Source organism: Gopherus evgoodei, unplaced genomic scaffold (genome assembly GCF_007399415.2).
Source record: "Gopherus evgoodei ecotype Sinaloan lineage unplaced genomic scaffold, rGopEvg1_v1.p scaffold_123_arrow_ctg1, whole genome shotgun sequence".
Taxonomy (NCBI): Eukaryota; Metazoa; Chordata; order Testudines; family Testudinidae; genus Gopherus; species Gopherus evgoodei.
Window position 1 is genome coordinate 56,052 of NW_022059786.1, and position 21,385 is coordinate 77,436.

Consider the following 21,385-nt stretch of genomic DNA (forward strand, 5'->3'; position numbering starts at 1 on the left):
TTTCAAAGGGACGCTATTAAGGGCCCAAAAGCAAGTTATTCCGATGGTTAGGAAAGATAGAAAATGTGGCAAAAGACCACCTTGGCTTACCCTTGAGATCTTGCGTGACCTACAAAATAAAAAGGCGTCATATAAAAAATGGAAACTAGGTCAGATCACGAAGGATGAATATAGGCAAATAACACAGGAATGCAGAGGCAAGATTAGAAAAGCAAAGGCACAAAATGAACTCAAACTAGCTATGGGAATAAAGGGAAACAAGAAGACTTTTTATCAATACATTAGAAGCAAGAGGAAGACTAAGGACAGGGTAGGCCCACTGCTCAATGAGGAGGGGGTAACAGTAACGGGAGACTTGGAAATGGCAGAGATGCTTAATGACTTCTTTGTTTCGGTCTTCACTGAGAAGTCTGAAGGAATGTCTAGTATAGTGAATGCTTACGGGAAGAGGGTAGGTTTAGAAGAGAAAATAAGGGAAGAGCAAGTAAAAAATCACTTAGAAAAGTTAGATGCCTGCAAGTCACCAGGGCCTGATGAAATGCATCCTAGAATACTCAAGGAGTTAATAGAGGAGGTATCTGAGCCTCTAGCTATTATCTTTGGGAAATCATGGAAGACAGGGGAGATTCCAGAAGACTGGAAGGGGGCAAATATAGTGCCCATCTATAAAAAGGGAAATAAAAACAACCCAGGAAACTACAGACCAGTTAGTTTAATTTCTGTGCCAGGGAAGATAATGGAGCAGGTAATCAAAGAAATCATCTGCAAACACTTGGAAGGTGGTAAGGTGATAGGGAATAGCCAGCATGGATTTGTAAAGAACAAATCGTGTCAAACTAATCTGATAGCGTTCTTTGATAGGATAACGAGCCTTGTGGATAAGGGAGAAGCGGTGGATGTGATATACCTAGACTTTAGTAAGGCATTTGATACAGTTTCGCATGATATTCTTATAGATAAGCTAGGAAAGTACAATTTAGATGGGGCTACTATTAGGTGGGTGCATAACTGGCTGGATAACCGTACTCAGAGAGTAGTTGTTAATGGCTCCCAATCCTGCTGGAAAGGTATAACAAGTGGGGTTCCGCAGGGGTCTGTTTTGGGACCGGTTCTGTTCAATATCTTCATCAACGATTTAGATGTTGGCATAGAAAGTATGCTTATTAAGTTTGTGGACGATACCAAACTGGGAGGGATTGCAACTGCTCTGGAGGACAGGGTCAAAATTCAAAATGATCTGGACAAATTGGAGAAATGGTCTGAGGTAAACAGGATGAAGTTCAATAAAGATAAATGCAAAGTGCTCCACTTAGGAAGGAACAATCAGTTTCACACATACAGAATGGGAAGAGACTGTCTAGGAAGGAGTATGGCAGAAAGAGATCTAGGGGTCATAGTGGACCACAAGCTTAATATGAGTGAACAGTGTGATACCGTTGCAAAAAAAGCAAACATGATTCTGGGATGCATTAACAAGTGTGTTGTAAACAAGACACGAGAAGTCATTCTTCCGCTTTACTCTGCGCTGGTTAGGCCTCAACTGGAGTATTGTGTCCAGTTCTGGGCACCGCATTTCAAGAAAGATGTGGAGAAATTGGAGAGGGTCCAGAGAAGAGCAACAAGAATGATTAAAGGTCTTGAGAACATGACCTATGAAGGAAGGCTGAAGGAATTGGGTTTGTTTAGTTTGGAAAAGAGAAGACTGAGAGGGGACCTGATATCAGTTTTCAGGTATCTAAAAGGGTGTCATCAGGAGGAGGGAGAAAACTTGTTCACCTTAGCCTCCAATGATAGAACAAGAAGCAATGGGCTTAAACTGCAGCAAGGGAGATTTAGGTTGGACATTAGGAAAAAGTTCCTAACTGTCAGGGTAGTTAAACACTGGAATAGATTGCCTAGGGAAGTTGTGGAATCTCCATCGCTGGATATATTTAAGAGTAGGTTAGATAGATGTCTATCAGGGATGGTCTAGACAGTATTTGGTCCTGCCATGAGGGCAGGGGACTGGACTCGATGACCTCTCGAGGTCCCTTCCAGTCCTAGAGTCTATGAGTCTATGCTCAGGCCTACTTCCTCTTCCTGGTGGGCTCCATGGAGTTTTTCATCCTTGCTGTCATGTCCTTTGACCACTCTGCGATTATCAGATACCTGGATTTTCTGGCCTTGATTCTGCCCACTCTCTGGGTGGCTTGACTTTCATATTGTGGTCTTAACCTCACTGACCATTTTTTTCTGCTACATGGTGCCACTCTCAAGCTCTCCTGCTTTAACACAGCCCTCTCCTGGACAGTCCAAATATATTAAGTTGGTTATTCCTTTAAGGGAATAATATATCAGCTTATTATTTTAAATAGTTATGCAGACACTTCAATTTAAACAAACTAGATTAGATAAAACAATAAAATAAATTTATTAACTACAAAGAGATAGATTTGAAGTGAGTACCAGTAATGAGGTATAAAAGTCAGAAATGGATACAAGAAAAATAAAGATAATATGCTGCCTAACTTAACAAACTTTATTACATTCAAAGCAAAGTTTTCTCATCACATGCTTCCAGCAGTTTGAATGACCAAACCTCTTAAGTCAGGGTCCGTCCTCCAGAGTCCAACAGCAGCTTGCTTTATTTCCTTAGATGCAGTGAATGCCATGGACAGGGAGAGAGAGAGAGACTGGTATCTTGGGGTGTTTGACCCTTCTTTTTATAGTTCTGTCCCCTTTTTGAGAAGCATTTCCATCCAGGAGCAAGGCAACAGACAGTCTTTGTGGAAAGGAACTCCATGCTGTTTCTTTGCTAAAATGTAGAATTTTGCCCCTGTCCCCTTTTCTGCCAAAGCATGGCCACTTAGCAGATAATGGCCCATCAACCTTGTTGACACCTGGCTGAGGCGTTGGCTTATTCTTGGTCTTTGAGGAACTGGTTTGTCCACTCCTCAGGCTTATATAGAAAACATACTTTAAGTCATGAGCTCATCTTATGTTTATAACTTCACATATAACACTGCTACATACATTTTGCCATGATATTACTGGTCAACAAACTATGAGGTTTTAAATGATACTTCTTCTATGCTTGTAATTTTTCAGTTTTTCTTTAAAATAATGAAATATGAAAAAAATAAACATTTTGGCTGAAAAATTAATTTAATAGTTTTTGGCAATTTTCAGACTAAAATGTTCAGTTTTAGAAAAAGTCAAAATTTTCATAAAGAACAAATATTTTCAACCACCTCTTTACTATATTTATCCTCAGCCCACCCCTATAAGGCAGGGTCGTGCTGTTATACCCATGTTACAGATGGGAACTGAGGCCCGGAGAGTGATGTGCCCAAGATAACACAGGAAATTTGTGGCAAAGCAGGGAAATGAGCTGGGTCTCCCAGATTCCAGGTTAGCATCCGAATGAATGCACCATCCTTCCTCAGTCTTTGCAACATGACTAAAGGACTGGGACTCAGTACACCTGAGTTCTGTTCCTCTGAGCAACTGTGTGACCTCAGACCAGTCATTTCCCCTCTCTGTGCAATCTGGAAAATGTGACTGATGATACTGACCCTGCTTGATTAATCACTTTGAGATCGACATCTAAATTTTATTGCTGTCTACACGTACATGGTGACCAGAAAGAGAGCACAGAAGAATACTTGAAGAATAAAGTTGGGTGGGAAAAGGGTTTCCTGTAGGGCAAGACTTGTCAAGATTTTGAGATAGACAAGGTAGGTGAGGTAACATCTTTTATTGGAACAATTTCTGCTGGTGGAAGGCATAAGCTTTCACACTTCTTAGAGCTCTCTTTCTTGGGTCTTAGAGAAGAGAACCAGAGTGTCCAAGCTAAACACAAGAGAGGATATATTGTTACACTAATGAGATCACACATGTTGTAGGAGACCACTTAAAATGAAGTGGATAATTAACATGAAGTAGGTGATTAAGACTCTGCAGAGTAGGCATCATGGATGCAGACTCCAAAGGAGCTACAGCCAATTTACACATGCTGGGCAACTAATATGAATTACAGATTTTCAAAATGTCATGCAGCGTTGCATCTGCAGCCCAATGAGCCTTTTAGTTTAGTGCTGTTTGCAGTAAGAGGAAAAACAATGTAAATGTTGAGAAAGAAAGAAAGAAAGAAAGAAAGAAAGAAAGAAAGAAAGAAAGAAAGAAAGAAAGAAAGAAAGAAAGATTCTGGGCCATTCATCCCAACAGAAGCTGAAGATCAGATACAGAAAATCTTAGCAACACTGAATTCCTCCAAAGTTCTATCCTGAGTAGAAATGAAAGTCTCCATAGCCATTAAAAGTTTCACTTGTAATTAATCCCAAGGGGCAAAGAGCTAAGAAAGTGCAGACAGGTTAGGAACTTTGGAATCAGTTTCAGATCAGGTTCACATGAAAAGAATATAGATTTGAATTTCTGTGGTGGGCCAGATCCCCAGCTGGTGTAAACCAGCATATCTCCATTCAAATCACAGGACCAGATTCCGAATTGGAGTAAATAGTCCAAACTACGCTAAAGTCAATGGAACTGTATCAATTTCCACTGGCTTTGTAACTGGCCCTTAGTTTTTAGTCTTTGCCTCTGGGTACCTCCTAGTGATCTGCTTCAAGCAACTGGGTCAGCCTGAGCAGCAGGTACATCTGGTGGCTGCATCCCAGGAGATGCTGGTGCAATGCAAGAGACAAAAATATCTCTGTTCTCCCAGAGGTAATTCTGTGAGATTAATGAAGGAAGAGGGTATTTTAGGCCAGCTGAGGCTCTGGTGCCACTGGGCTCTTAGCTATTGCAAATTAGATGTCTGTGCTATATATTTTATTTCTGCAAACACCTTGGGGGTACCCTTTCAGACTCTGCCCTGCCTTGTTTTTAGCCAAGGGTTCTTCCAGGGTTGCTGCCATCATGAGAGATCCAGGGTGGATGCTGTTTCACATCTGTGGGGTTAGGATCAGCTAGTGCAGGTTGTCAGGGTGATTTGCTCCAGAGGTGAGATCAGAGCTGGGCTCACAGCCCTGCAGACTGGATTCAGCTGTTTAACCCCAGAGCAGGGACATTCTGGGCTGTGACCACGTCTGAAGCCTGCACAAACTGGAATAATCGCTAGAGCTGAAAGGGGCTTTCAGTCCCTGGTCCCATTTAGTCCATTGCCTCTCAGCCAAGCCTACCCTGGGAGGGGAGCAGGGAGCGCCCGTCTGTGGAATAGATCCTGATCTGCTAGGAACTTCAGAGAGAGCCAGCAACTCAGGACATACAGCAAGGGGACAGCAAAGGGCTGCTGGATAACACAGGGATAGATAGATAGATAGATAGATAGATAGATAGATAGATAGATAGATAGATAGATAGATAGATAGATAGATAATGTCCAAACAATTCTGATGCCTGCGAATTGTCTGCATCACAAGCTGAGACAAATTCCACAAAGACCACCACAGTAAGTTTGGTATTTCAATTACATATTTTGGGCTATTAATATTTAAGAACATAAATGTGAAATTACAATCTGAACTGTTAAATCTGGTCTACGCTACCATGCTAAGTCAATCCGAGATACACTGCTTATGTTACATAAACAATGTAACTTCAGTCGACGTAGCTTAGATCCACTTACCACAGTGTCCACACTATGCTATGTCAAAGGCAGATGCTCTCCCCTCGATGTATCTTCCACCTCTCGTTGAGGTGGATTACCGACTTCGACGGAAAAATGGTCTCCCATTGATGTGGTGTGTCTTCACCAGACCCGGTACATCGATGCAGAGTGAGGGGTGAAAGGGTTCTTACATAGCTGTGTCTTTGGCTTCTAGATATTACAGAGGTAGGGAAATAGAAAAATAATGATCAAAGAATCCTGGTGCTGGAAGATCGAATATATTACAAGTTGGGGAAAAATCATCAGTGAACAGCACAGTTAATTCATTATTTCAATTAAATACAGTTGTGGTTTAAGATACAGAGCAAATGTAAGACACTAAACATAAATTATCATTTGAACCCTTTAAGGCTTTAGCTATCAGTTAAGTCACAGAGCTAGAGCCAGTCAGATTAAAAATCAGTGCAAAACTTTGACTTTGCATCAGATACCCAAAGTCAGAAAAAAATCAGGATTTGGCAACCAAACATATATTTGTTTTTAGCAAAATACTAGTGTCAAGTGAAAAAGTTACATTGCCAACAAAAGAAATTTGTGGTTTTCAGTTTAAAAAAATTGTTTCAAGTATAGCAGAAATTTTACCTGGACATTTTTTAAAAACAAAAATGGGCAGGAAATCTCCGACCGCCTCTAATTGGAAATTAAGCTTTAAACAAAGTTGGGAAACATTATTCTTATATTTAATAATACAGCCAATTCAAACCTGCTTTTTCTATTGCAACTGTGTTTATTTCTGTTTCAAAGGAATAGTTATAGAAAGGTAAAAAAACAGCACAGCAGCAAAAACAGGATAGCAGCAAAGCCTGCAGATTGTGTTTTGTACACTCTAGCACCTGTAAACTGTAAACTCAGTCAGGTTTGCACTAGCCACCTGAAGCCTGTCTGTCTCAATCCTGCCCAAGGACACAGAGGAAATGAAGGGGAGAGCATCAAGACCTCCTGCTCTAGCCTCATACCCTTTGTTCCACACTGCTGCCACCTGAACACCAAAGCTGTAAACAGGTGCACAGAACATACAAATAGTAAAACTCAGCCCCTCCCTAACCAAGATCATAGTCCTTGTAGACAAGGCAGAGAAAGTAGGGAAGAGGAAACAGAGGCACAGAAAGGGGAAGCGACTTGCCCAAAGTCACCCAGAAGGTCAGTGGCAAAGACAAGAACATAACCCAGGTCTCCTGATTGCCATTGACCTGCACAGCGCAGACATGAAGGTAGAGAGGGAAATGATAAACCATAGCAGTAACAGAGGGATTCTCCTGTCCCATCATTACACAGAGACACAAGTGCAGCAGATATCAGGGGCCATGAATCAATCTGTAAGCAGGTAGCAGCACATCTCTGCACAGAACTCAGTGTGGAATCATCACAGATGAGCTGGTGCTCGGGCCATTGGGTATGTGTGTGTCGTGTTCCCTGGGAAGAGGGGATCAGGCTGTGCTGCTGGTTTAGAAGTTTAGTTTCCTGTCCAAGTTGTTAGCCTGCTGTTTGTCCTAAGAAGTAGAGGTGGCTCCAGGCACCAGCACACCAAGTGCATGCCTGGGGCGGCAACCATGGGGCACGCTCTGCCAGTCGCCACAAGGGCGGCAGGCAGGTTGCCTTCGGCGGCATGCCTGTGGAGGGTCTGCTGGTCCTGCGGCTTCCTCGGACCTCCATCAGGCAAGGCACTGAAGAGAGTCTGCCTACCGTGCTTGGGGCGGCAAAATACCTAGAGCTGGCTCTGCTAGGAAGATATGACTAGAAGGGACCTGGGTCACTGAGTCACATCCCCTGCTCTCACTGGCAACCCAGTCATATAATCCCCATCCTAAACAGACAAATCTCAGTGTTAACACCAGTTAGATTGTTTGTCCCCAATATCTCCTATTGGGAGGTTGCTCTGTATCGTCCCTCCTCTGATGGGGACAAACTTTCTTCTCATTTCCAAGCTAAATTTATTCAAGGACAATTTATCCCCATTCCTTCTTGTGCCAACATTCTCCTTTAGCAGCAATAGCTCTGCTCCCTCCCTGGTGTTTACCCCCTCGATGTGTTTATAGAGAGTGATCATAACCCCTCTCAGCTGGCATTTTGCTCAGGTAATCAGCCAAACTCTTTTAGGCTACATCTACTCAGCAAGCTAGGGCTGTGATTCACCAGCTTGCATGGACATACTCGTGTGCTAGCTTTGTGAGCATAAATAGCAGTGTACCTGCGGTAGGCATGCACAATACAAACCCACTTGAACTCTGGGGCTATGTACTGTATTCAGCACAGTTTCCCCTTCTGCCTTGGCTATACGATTTTCAGACTTGTGTTAGTCATCCTTGAGGTATTACAAGTAGTGTATGTGATCTCAGAATCTCTTTCCTAGCTCATAGTTTAGATGTAGACTTATTCTTCTTTCCTAAACTACCTCTCTATTTTCGCAATAGGATGACCATCATTCCTAAGATTGTTGGGTTTGGGTTATAACTTGTTCCATATTTACACTGCGTTTTATCAAGCTTCATCTTGGACCAGATCCTCAGATGGAGGAAACGGACGCCATCCATTGACTGTAAGGGAGCTGTGGCAATTTACACTGGTGTGACAATGCTCCTCACTGGTGGTGTGATTGTCAGAGATGAGGAGGTGGGAGGACATTAGCCTGACCACTGCCCTTGCCCTTCTTTCCACAGACAGTCCGTGATGTCCTGAGAAAGAAAATGTCCAACCTAACCACCATGACCGAGTTCCTTCTCCTGGGGTTCTCTGAGGTTCGGGAGCTGCAGGTTTTACACTCTATGGTGTTTCTAGGGATTTACCTGGCAGGCCTGGTGGGAAATCTCCTTGTTATCATCCTTGTAGTGGTCGACCACCATCTTCACACCCCCATGTACTTCTTCCTGATGAATTTGTCCATACTAGACCTCGGCTCCATCTCCGTCACAGTCCCCAAGTCCATGGCCAACTCCCTGTTGAACACCAGGTCGATTTCTTATGCTGGCTGCGTTGCCCAAGTCTTTCTCTTCATTTTCTTCATTGTTGTTGACTTTGCTTTTCTCACCATCATGGCATATGACCGGTACGTTGCCATCTGCCAACCACTGCACTATGAGACTATAATGAACAGGGGAGCTTGTGTCCAAATGGCAGCCAGTGCCTGGATCAGTGGAATTCCCATTTCTACTATGCAGGCCGGGAACATATTTGCATTACCTTTTTGTGGTGGTAACAAAGTGGATCAGTTCTTCTGTGATATCCCCCAACTGCTCAAGATCACTTGCAATGACGCATACCTCAGTGAGGTTGTTATTACTTCTTTTATCTTGTTCTTAGGCTTAAGTTGCTTTGCTTTTATAATTGTGTCATATGTTCAGATCTTCATAACCGTGCTGAGAATCCCCTCTGAGCAGGGTCGAAATAAAGCCTTCTCCACCTGCCTCCCCCACCTCACTGTGGTCTCCTTGTTAGTTTGCACTGCCACCTTTGCCTACATGAAACCCACCTCCAGCTCATCATCAGGTCTGGATGTCATAGTGGCTGTTCTTTATTCCGTGATCCCTCCAGTGATGAATCCAGCCATCTACAGCATGAGGAACAAGGAGATAAAAGGTGCCCTGAGGAAACTAACTGAGGGGAAGTTATCCAAAAAGAATAAAATTTCCAGATTTCTCCCATGACCATGTTTTTATTTTGTGCTTCTTTAAAGATATAATCAACTGATGACATTATTGTCTCCATGGGAATGTGATGTTCAGGCTTTTTATGCAAATATGTGTTCACAGTAGTAATAATGCAGACTAAGTTCACTGAAGTCAGTGGAATTACTCTACTGTGAATTAGATAAGAATCTATCTATCTATCTAAATTATGAGGGCATTTAATTCATTTCTGCATTTCCTTGTTAGCAGCATGAGTTAGCTGAACTCGACCTTCTGCACAAGCACGAGCTGTCACTGGGCAACGTTAACTCTGTGTTAATAATGTTTTTTGCCATTTTATTTCCTAGTTTTTCAACAGAAAGGAAGCTTGTTGATTGGAGTTAGTGTTATTGTGGCTGCTGCAGGTGGCCGTGGATATGGATGATGAGTGAAGTAAATTGCTCTTTTAAGAAGCAACACATTTTTCTAGAAAGGAGCTGTATTCTGTGCACTACTTGGTCATTCTGGGTTCCTCTCAGCTTCACGCCCTGAGCGGCGGTGCTTCCCCAGACCCTGGCACACATTGGGACGGGTGATTAGGGAGAGGCTCAGTTCCCCCTCCTGTCAAAAGGGAAGGAGAAAGCCCCCAAGATCACAAAAGAGGGAGAGGGAGGGGTTTCCGACACCATAGATGCATTGTGAGCCCCCTGATACTGGCACACTCAAGGGAGGTGAATGTGGGGCTGTCAGGCGCCCTGCTCCTCATTCTAGTTCTGGATCCAGCAGGGTAGGAGATAGGCACACAGGTGCAGAGAGCGCTGATGGAAACACAGCTCGGTGCTGTGCTCGCTTTATTGTTCACGCTGCAAAACTGGACCTAACAGGAAAGTGAGGCTTTGCACTGGGGAGGGAAGAGAACATAGAGCCCTCTGAAGATTGAAAGAGATAGGACATCACACCCCTCTGTTCTCTCAGTCCCCTGTCACTCACCCTCATGTCCCCTCTTCACAGTGTCCCACCCCCTCATTTCCTGACCCCCAACCCATCTCCTACCCAACCACCCTATTCGTCCCTTTCCCCATAACCTCCCTCTCCTCTCTGCCCTCTAAACCCTACTCCCACAATTCCCACCAGCTCTTCCACCCTCACCATCCTCCTCTCCCAGCAGGTAAGTGTATTTCAAAAATTGTTTCATTACCATCTAAATATCCTGTGGTGCCCAGGTGACATTGCCCTACAATTAGAAACCCTCAGACAAAGCCAGGTGCCTCCTTATTCTTAGGTTCAGATTTCGGCTCAGGGTTTGGTCTGAACTCAAAGTGCCCAGATGGCATGCGGGTTTGTCAGCCACTACTGGACATTCCCCCTTCAAAGACTCATAGCCTGTGAGCCAGAGGTAGCTTTGAACCTGTTCATCCTCTTTCCATGCACGTGCTCAGCGTAATCCATTTGGTGCGACTCCAAGCTCTTCGAAGGTTGGCGGACCTAACTGAGAGCTAATCCCTTTGGCTAATAACGCTGTCACTTTATTTCCTCCAAAGAGTTGGTGAGTGGCCCTTGAGCACTGGAAATGCCCCCTGCTATGAAGATCTGAGCCCTGGTTTGATTTCTGTCTGTGCACAATAAATCAGCACCAAAACACACCAACATTAAGAAAAGTTAGAAGTGACTCCTTTGGAGTGGATAGGGCTGATTACCTCTCACTCACCCTGGTGTAAATCAGAAGTAACTCCTTTGTACTGAATGGGGCTGATTTCCCCCTCACTCACCCCAGGGTGTTACAATGGAGTATGTCCGGTCAAAGGAAGAGGAGATGCATGTCCTTTGACTCCAGCCCCTGCTGAGGTGTGGACCTTCTGTGTGGTCTTGGGCCCTTCAAACCCAGAATCCCATGGGGCATGGCCGTTCTCTATGAGGTGTTCTGCCCTTCAGCCCCCCACTAATCACAGCGTCTCCTACCTTATTTCACTATCCCTCTGCTCCGCCTCAGTAAACTCCCCACCTGGTGAATCTCAAGGAGCACCCACTGATATCAGAGTGCCTGCAGTACCGCATCAAGGACAGCATGGCTAGATACCAGGAATGGGATATGCTGGGGTACGATGGGTGGGGGTGTCCAGTGCCCTTGGTCTGACTGGGGCCAGCAACAGATGCTGCACTACCCACAGCCTGGAACAGTAGGGGTAGAATGGGGAGATCTGCTCCCAGTGCAGCAGCTGCCGCATTGTCTGCCTGAGTCTGAAGAGAGTCTGAGACAATGGCTCTGGGAGAAGGGAACTGCCCCAGGCATCTCCAGGCCAGGGCCAGCTTTAGGAAGTGCGGAGCCCAATTCGAACAGTTTCGATGGGGCCCCAGCAGGGATGACTAAAACAAGAAAATACTTTAAAAAACCCTTTCATTTCTTCCATGTATTATTTACTTTCCATGACTATATAAATAATAACAAAATTATATATTACATACCTTGCATCATATATTAATTAACTGATTTGCACTTTCATATTAGGAAAATAATTTGTTTTGATAGTTGTACAACTGATTTTCTTCACTAATATTTATTTTATTAAAATTTATAAAATATTTCCTTATTAATATAAAATTGTCCCCTCCTTCCCCCTCAGCTCTGCCCAGCCCTGTGGAAACAAACCCTCCTTCCCCAGCTCCGCCGCGTCAAAACAAGGTTGGGGGAGGGGGCGGGAAGAAACCGCACACAGGGGTTATCAGATCACAGCAGTAAAATAGGACCTACCCCCTCCCTGCTCAGCCCCACCATCACACCCCTCTTCACCTCCTAGCCCCCTGCTGGCTTGCTGCATCCCTCCTAGTCAGTCCTCCACCCACCACTCGCCTCCTTTCACCTTCTCCCTCCCCTGCCAGAAACCCCCATGCCTGCCCCTAGAACTCCTGCTGGCTCACTGCTTGCCTCTTTGCCCACCCGCCACTTGCCCCCTCACCCTCCCCCCGAAGTATAAAGCCTCATTCAAAGACCCAGGGGTCACTATATTACTGCACACAGCAATCAGTCAGTGCAGTTGTAGATAAATCTCTGCATTATGCATTTTTGTATAACTTTTATATGACTTTGTATTGAACCTTGGTAATATGTTATAGCAGGCCCCAAAGGTAGTGTAATTAAGGTAAAAGAAAAATGTCTTTTTGCTAGGAGTAGAATAAGATCTTCCCCCAACTTTGTAATCTATTGCCTTGTTGAATGAATGAGGTGTGAATTAGGAAGGTGTGGAAGGCAGCACCTCCAGACAGCTGCAACCCTTGAAGAGGAGCTGGGACCCAGACTAAGAAGAGCTTTGCCCAGGCTGAGTGGGCCAGAGTTTGGATGCTGGGTGCAGGCTCAGGGCTGGGGCACGGGATGGGGTGCAGGAAGGGTGGAGGGGTGCAGGCTCTGGGAGGGAGTGCAGAGGGGTGGGTGCAGGCTCTGGGACAGAGTTTGGGGGCCGGAGAGGGGGTGGTGGGTGCTTGGGGGGTGGAAGAGCAGGGGACTGCCATCACATGTGGTTTCCTTCCTCCTCTGCTGCCCCTCACCATAGCCTCGGTGTGGAATGGAGCTGCCCCTTGCCCAGTGTTTGCAGGAGTGGTGGCTGGGGGGAAACCAAGTCAAACTGGTTTTACTCTTTCATTGATGGTTCACTTTAACCCCTTACACACCCATTCCCGCCTCTCTCATCCCACTTTTCTACTAGGCATGTTTGATCTTTTCGGTGGAGCCAGATGAAAACCACAAACCCCAGTGAGAGCAACAGGCTGGAAGACTAGACTGAATCCACCACCCAGCCTAGTCCATCCCAGAGCCCAGGACTGAGGGCAAATGTTCCCACATCTCCAGGCCACCTGTTTCCACTCCTGTTCTCTCCCAGCACTGCCAGTGATTCTGTATGGCTGCATCAGGCGGGATTTCAACCGGACCACGCCCCCTGCAGCTAAATTCACCCCTGTTTTGCAACCACTCTGCACCAAGAGCACCTTCCTTCCCTGCCCTAGAGCTGCTGGATGGCTAGAAAGCTGAGCTGGGCATTTAATCGATCTGAAATATTATCATGCCCCCCCTCAAAAAAACCTTAATATCCACACAGCTTTGGGGGGGGAATAGCCCCCCCCCAAGCCAGTCTAATTTATTGTTGTAGGGCAAATGAAGGAGCTATAGTATAATGGAAATATTCAGTCCCTACAGCTGTCTTGCAGCAGGGAAAGCAGAGTTGATGGGAAGGGAACTGGTTTGGATAGGAGCCCCAATCTCCTTCCTTTGCAAAATAATTTGGAGAAGGGAATCAGATCACTCTGTGCCTCAGTTTCCCTCTTGTGGGTGGATGGGGTAGATAAAAGTCTCAGCCTGCCATGTTGCAGACCTTTCGCAGTCTCCCCTCTTGATCATGTATTTGATTTCCTCCTCCAAACCTCCCTCTGTCTCTCACCTGGAGTTGACAGCACTAAGTACTGGCTCAGGGCTTTTTTCCTGGGTTACATGACATGATCCCGACTTTAGTTTTGAAACAGACCCAGGCAGGCACAAACTCACCCTCAAACAGCAACACCACAAAAACCACAAAACCAACCCAATCTTACAAACCTAGGGAGAACCACAGGGTCAAACACTCACCGCTGGAAGCCCCAGCAGCTGCTCAGGTGAGTGAGGTCCACTGCAGAGATTCCTGTCTCCCACAGGACCAAAAGCTCCCTCGGTGTCTCCTCCAGGTAAGTGCTGGGGGGAGCGGAGGGGAGGGGAAGGAAGGCTGCAAAGCACATGTGCCTTCTCACCCCCTCCCCCCTCCTGACCTGCAACACCCACGCGGCTGCCTCTGCCTCAGCCTTACGCCGGCCAGCGTCTCTCATTGCCTAGCAACAACAGCTGCTGCTTCTGGGAGTCGCAGAACTTTGCTTCCGGGAGAGACGTTGTGGGCGTGGGGCCCTCTCAGGCGTGGGGCCCAATTCAGGGGAATCGGGCAAATCGGCCTAAAGCCGGCCCTGTCCATGGCGTTTGAATTCCCAGTACCTGTGCTCTGGAGAACCTCAACAACCCCACCAATGCAGGGGGCTCTCTGTGCAGGGGAGGGGAAGAGCACAGCAGTCCTGACCGCCTCACCGTAGCAGACACATCCTGGCTTGGGGGGTAAGGATTGTGGGGACCATGACTGCCTTCTGCCTGTCTGTGGGCACCGAGCTGGTCCCAAGGGGTTGGGGGACAATCACCAGATACTCTTCTGGGACAGAGCAGGGTCCCATGCCATTGTCCCAGCCTTTCTTTGAAGCACTCTCCACCTCCATGCATGGCCCTGGAGTGTTTGAATCTAGCCCTGGGAGTCAGCAGAGCTTTATGGGAGTAAATGTGCCTCTTTCCACAGGCTCCTGGGAACAGCCCAGATCAGAGCTGTGACTCTTGGAGGGACCACCACCAGCTGCTGAAAATAGAGGGACAGGGACACCCCCAGTGAACAATTCTGCACTGATCTCCATTTCAGGGAGGTTCCCTGTGAGTTAATGGCTGGTTGGAGACCTGCATCATGGCAGTTTACTTCATTCTCTGATCTAATGTAACCACGAAGGCTCTCGTGATCCATACCAATGTCTCACCCTGCTGACCTTTTTGTCTCAGCAATACTTTGTGGAAGTGAGTTCCTGGTTGGCAGTGAGCAGAGGCCACCCTGGAAATACTCTTCAGAAAAGGGGCTTGGCCAGGAAGAGGAAGGAGGAGAGTGGGGAAGGAAGAAAGTGGTGGCCAGGGCTTGCTAATGGGGAGGAGGAGGAGAGAATGGGCAGGTGTTTGGAGACAGGGGTTAGTGGCTGTTCCTTGGAGCTTGGGCCATGTCAAGGGAGTGGGGCTGAGAGAGGAGAGAACTGGTGGGCAGAGGAGGGGACTGGTGGACAGAGGGGTTAAGCAGGGATCTCTGAGGAAGTTGAGTCACAAACTCTGGGTGAGAATTGACTCTGCCATGGGAGGGGGAATCTCAAAGAACGGGCTGACAGGGTCTGTGGGGTGGTGGTTGTGAGAAGGGTGGGAGAAGATTAAGGGCTATGGGTGTTTGCTTGGGGGTCTGGGTTAGGTGAGGGAGAGGGAGGGAAACACTCAGGGTCTAGGGTAAGATGGGTTCAGTGGGTGAATCATGAATCATCTCTAAATAAATGCTTCTCCATAAAATTTTCATCCAGTCTCAATTATTATCCCACAGATTTTGGTAAAGTGAGGCACAGAGAGTTGAGGTAACATAGCTGCATAGCTGGGCTTCCATCACAGGAGTTCTTAGCATCTCAGCCTTCTTTCTCTAGACACCAGGCTGTCCTAGTTATCATTTCAGGCTGTGATTCTCAAGGGTGTCTAAGGGATTTAGGAGCCCAAGATGTACATGCCTTACTGCCATAGGCTCCTTTGCAAATCCCAGGCACCATTTCCGGCAATTCAGGGGAAGCCCAGGCCTTGGAAGTTAACGAGAGACACAGGGTCAGGATTACAAAGGGGTTTAGGGACCTAAAGGAGGAGATAGCTGCCTATTGGGATTTACAATAGCATTTAAGCAGGTTAAGCTCCTCACTCCCATTGAATGACCATGGGACTTGGCCACCTAACTCACTTAGGAGCATTGATAAATCCCCGTAGGTGCCTGTCTTCATCTTTGTGATCCTCGCTCACAGATAACATAAAAGCTGTGCTGGAATCAGGGAACGCCAGGGGGAAATCTTAGGCCTGTGCTATGTTAGATGCAGACTAGAGGATCAGAATGGCTCTTTTGCCTTTATCACCTAGGCATCTGTGCACTTGCCTGTGGGCCTGTGCAGCTGAGCTGTGCAGGGCTCCAGGGAGTGAGTCCCGCTAGCCCTTAGGACATGACATGAATAAATCACCTTCCCGCAGCATCGGTCCTTTAATGCTGGTGATGTTCAACGCCAGCTACACCCAGCTCATCTGCAAAGCCAACAGGTCTGAGTCAAGTTCTGGCTGAGCAGTCTCAAAATGAAGGAGGAAAGGATTCTCAGATGCCTGTGCCTTTAGCTTCTAGATTCTGGTAGATATTGACCAACGAATCCTGGTGCTGGATGGCTGAATGGATCATACGTTGGGAAAAAAAATCCACCAAGATCTGCACAGTAAGTTTTCTATTTCAATCAAATATGTTGGGGAATCAATATACAGGGGAAAATTAAGATGATAAATATGAATTACAGTATGAACTTGTTAAGACTTTTACTCTCAATTTAATCTAATACCTACTGCTGATTGGAATTTTTCCATCCTTCAGGAGAATTTTGACTTTTAACTGAAAACCTCAAATCCCTTTCCCCCCCCCCAGTTTTTGGCAAATGAAAACTTTTTGCTGAGAACTGGATTATTTTTATCACAAAACCAAAAATGTTTGGGTTTTGAGTTTTCAATTTCTTTACAAACTAATTGCAAAATGTTTGGAGAAAAGCGGACAGATTCTGAGATTTGTTGTTATTTAGATGAAAACCCACTTTCTATTAAATAGAACACAGATGAAAATTTCCAACCTGCCTTAAATTTCAAATAAATTGGGGAACATTAATATTGCCTGATAAGACCTTAATTTCAAACCATTTATTCTACTGCATCTATGTGATTTCTCTTCCAAAGGGATAGTTGTCCTAGTAGACAGAGCAGAGAAAGGGAGAAGGGAGGGGAAACAGATTCAAAAAGAGGGGAAATGACTGGCATAAGGTCACACAGCAGGTCACTGGCAGAGACAAGAGTAGAGCCCAAGTGTCCTGACAACCCCTGCACTGCACAGCACAAAGTAAATGATACAACATAGTGGTGACAGAGGGATGCCGCTAGTCCATTGTTACACGCAGGCTGAAGTGCAGCTGGGATTTGGTGCCATAAATCAGTTTGGAAGCAGGCAGCCAGCCATCTAGGCATAGAGCTTGGGGTAGAAAAATCACAGATGAGCTGCTACTTATGATGCTGGGTGAGTCTACATGAGAATCAGGCTGTGTTGACATTTTAGTCTATCTATTTCATGGCCAACCTGTGAGCTTGGTGATGGTCGCAGCAGAGGGACGTTCTTTGGAAGAATTGTTGGGTTTGGATTGTACTTTGTTTCAACCTTCATAAAGCATTTTAACAGGCCACATCTTTGGACAAATCCTCAAAAAGGATAAAGTAATGAAGTTCCATTGACTTCAAATGAGCTGACTCAATTTACACTAATGTGATAACGTGACTGATTGATTGTCAGAAGTGAGGAACACTAACAATACCTAATCATTGCAAGTGACGAGTGCTGTGCACCTTTGACATTTATATAATGAGATATTACATAAAAGGGGATCAGGGTCATTCCCACTGTCACTCTGACTCTGATCTTTGTCCTTCTCGTTCCTCCTACAGCCATCACACAGTGTACTGAGGAAGAAAATGTCCAACCAAGCCACCATGACCGAATTCCTTCTCCTAGGATTCTCTGATGTTCCAGAACTGCAGATTTTACACATTGTGTTGTTTCTAGTGCTTTACCTGGCATCCCTACTGGGGAACTTTCTTATCATCACAGCCATAGCCCTCAACCACCAACTTCACACCCCCATGTACTTCTTCCTGATGAATCTGTCCATCATAGACCTCGGCTTCATCTCTGTCACCATCCCCAAATCCATGGCCAACTCCCTCATGAACACAAGATTGATTTCTTATTCGGGATGTGTTGCCCAAGTCTTTTTTTCTCCTTCTTTGCTTCAGCATATTCTGCCATACTGACCATCATGGCGTACAACCGATATGTCGCCATCTGCCAACCACTGCACTATGAGAGAGTGATGAACAGAAGAGCTTGTGTCCAAATGGCAGCCAGTGCCTGGATCAGTGTTATTCTCTATGCTGCAGTGCACACTGGAAACACATTTGCAATATCCTTCTGTGGAGGCAACATGATGGATCAGTTCTTCTGTGAATTCCTCCAGCTCCTCAAGATCACTTGCTCTAACTCAGACCTCAGTGAAGTCGGGTTTCTCATCTTTAGTGTGTGCTTAGCCTCAGGCTGCTTTGTTTTCATAATTGTGTTATATTTCAGATCTTCACCACAGTGGTGAGAATCCCCTCTGAGCAGGGTCGGCATAAAGCCTTCTCCACCTGCCTCCCTCACCTCATTGTGGTCTCCTTGTTTATTTGCACTGCGACCTTTGCCTACTTGAAACCCACCTCCAGCTCAGTCTCAGGTCTGGATCTCTTGGTGGCTGTTCTCTATTCTGTATTGCCACCAATGATGAATCCGATCACGTACAGCATGAGAAACAAAGAGCTCAAAGGTGCACTGTGTAAACTGATAGGTTGGAGGTTATTCTCTAAGAATAAAATGTCCAAATTTCTCCATCAGTAACAATTTCATTCTGTGTTTCTTTATATAACACTGCTCTACAGCCAAAATGCTTCTGAAATAAATGTAGTCCAACTTTACTAATTCTGGGTCACTGAGAATGAAAATGATGCTTAAAATTCTTGATTGGCTCTAGTTTTCAAGATATGCTATTGGGTCAGTATATACGACCCTTGACTTGGGAATGGCGGAGGATAAGTGAGTTATAAAGGGAAGGGATCTCAATTTAAACCAGAAATGTCTAAAATACATATTTGACTGGATCTATGAATAAATCTATGACTGGGTTTGGACAGTACTTGCTTTTGAGGCAAAACAATGAATGATGCAATCTGAAGCTGGTATTGTGTCATACATGATATGAATTGCATCATGTTATTCCTAGAAGTCATGGATGATGCAATCATAACAAAGCTTACATCACTCTGCTGAACAAATTGCCCTATATCAGCTCTAGAAATCATACAGTGTCATGCTCTCTTATTTGTCAGAGTTTGATTTTGCAAAGGGACACATTTCTGTTTAGCCAAAGTGAGCATAGATACCTCGTACTTGTGTGAACAGTGCAGATAACTTCTGCTATGTTTGTGGTGAAGTGACTTTTGCATCACAAAAGCTCAGTATAACCACTATGGTTAAGAAAGCCTATCATCTTTATTTTGGCTGCAAAATTGGAGATCAGGACAAGAGGTGGTCCCCACACATATGCTGCAACACTTGTGCAACAAATCTTCGCCAGTGGTTGAAGAGGAAAAGGAAATCTATGCGTTTTATAGTGCCAATGATTTGGAGAGAGCCAACAGATCATACCAGCAATTGTTACTTCTGCATGGTGCCGCCAGTTGGGAAAGGTGTGTCAAAGAAGAAAAAGTGGACTGTGCATTATCCAAACATTCCATCAGCTATAGGCCCAGTACCCCACGGAGAAGGACTGCCAGTTCCTGATGCACCAGAATCATTCTCACTTGAGTCAGACGAGGAAGAGGAAGAGGATGAAAGTTCTGGTCCTGAACTATCAATGTCACAGGACCCACATTTTCTCCCATCCTCCTCCTCTGAACCACACCTCCTAACACAAGGTGAACTGAATGACCTTGTCAGGGATTTGGAACTACCCAAGAGTAAGGCAGAGCTGTTGGGCTCCAGACTACAGCAGTGGAATCTCCTGGCAGGCTATCAGGGCAAGTGGAGCCCATCAATGCTTGCAGACTATTGCTGGACAGTGACAAGAGATGCTCCATTTAATGAATACAAGAGACAAGCCAAGAGACACGGAGAGACAGCATATTCCCTAGCAAGGGTTAAGCCGCTCTTCCGAACTGATTTTCGCCAGTGCTTATAAAGCTTAAAACCGCAAATTACCATATCTTGCTTACACATAAATCACAACCTTATTTGGCTATCATATGGCATACATTGCAGAAGCACGATTAATATTATCCTTATATGGTATAACATATATAAAATTGCAAGCCTTATCTTTTCACTTCCTCATGGATGTTTATGTGATTGTCAGAAGACCCTGACAGTACAGTTACCCTACGTGCGGTCAGGATGACCAGCCTCGCAAGGCCCCTTGGGATTCAGTGTCTGGTGTCCAGTTCCCAATTCCGGCCAGCTGTTTCTATGCTGATACTTGGATTATTTATGCTAACGCAAGCTTTTTTAATATATTACTTTAGGGCAGTAATGAGCTGGTTATTAGGGGACTTTTTTTTTAGTTTTCCCCTTATGCTAGCAGCATGATCATGGTTTGTGTATAATGAAACTGCCTTCTGGGAGTGCAGTTCCACAGTGGTTAATATAGCAACTTATTCCTTGTGTGTTAGTAATCTTAAGGCCTAGGTCCTATACTTATGATTTATTATAAGCGATGTATCTTAGATTTATGCTTGAGGGGGGTTGATTTTCCCTATCACTTCTAAATATTCTTTATTAAACATTATTTAACAAAGATTTGTATGGCTATTCTTACTCTATCTGACATTTACAAACAGTTCATCCTAAAATACTTGGTGTTTGAGCTTTGAGCTGTTTTGACAGGATACATTTTTAACATGCTCTCTTTCATTTCTCTGAACAAATGGAAGTATCACACTTGGGATCCTTAAACATCAAGGAGGCAGCCCTCAACTGGTTTAAATTGTCATCGCATCATTGAAGTCAATAGATTTCGGAGACTTTTCACCACCTGAGGATCTGCTCCAAACGCTCATGATTATGAATTTCAAACTCACTCCCTTTGAATACTCTGTACAAAGGCCCTGATTCCACAGCCACTTCAGTACATTCTTTACTTTAATTGTAGGTGTAAAGAGAAGGTTTAAAGGGAAACTCATGCTTAATTCTCTGTTGGATGTGGGTTAAGGATATGGATAGGGCTCAAGGCTAACATCAAACTGGTATCAGACCCTGACACTGTCTCCATTTCTCTTCTTTCCCAGTCAAATAAAGCCTTACAATTGGTGCTTTGGAATTACTCTCCCCTTCTTGAGTTTGAATTATTAACATAAAATATTTTTTTTATTTCAAAGCTAGAATTACTGGGCCTTCTTCTCTAGACTTACCAGTCCATTATGACTCTTCATCATCAACATCTCCCTCCTGGAAATCCTGCTCACCAGCATGCTCATCACCAAGATGTTGACCAACATGGTGTGCAGTTGGAACACCAGTTTTTTCCCTAGCTTCCATGCAAGTGCCATTGCGTGCACTGACCAAAACCCCATCCCATTTACCTAAATGTCACTATTTCCATAAACGTTCCTGTCTGCATGGCTGGAATGTTCACACAGGGGCCA

The 21,385-nt window shown here is 45.1% G+C and overlaps 1 protein-coding gene across 1 annotated transcript; it reads left to right on the forward strand.

The window, feature by feature from the left end:
- Window positions 1-8,349: 8,349 nt before the first annotated feature.
- On the forward strand, window positions 8,350-9,694 carry LOC115639788 (olfactory receptor 14A16-like). Its single transcript, XM_030542761.1, has 2 exons — window positions 8,350-8,908; window positions 9,618-9,694. Exons 1-2 carry the CDS (start codon window positions 8,350-8,352, stop codon window positions 9,692-9,694), a joined length of 636 nt encoding a protein of 211 aa, XP_030398621.1.
- Window positions 9,695-21,385: the final 11,691 nt, after the last annotated feature.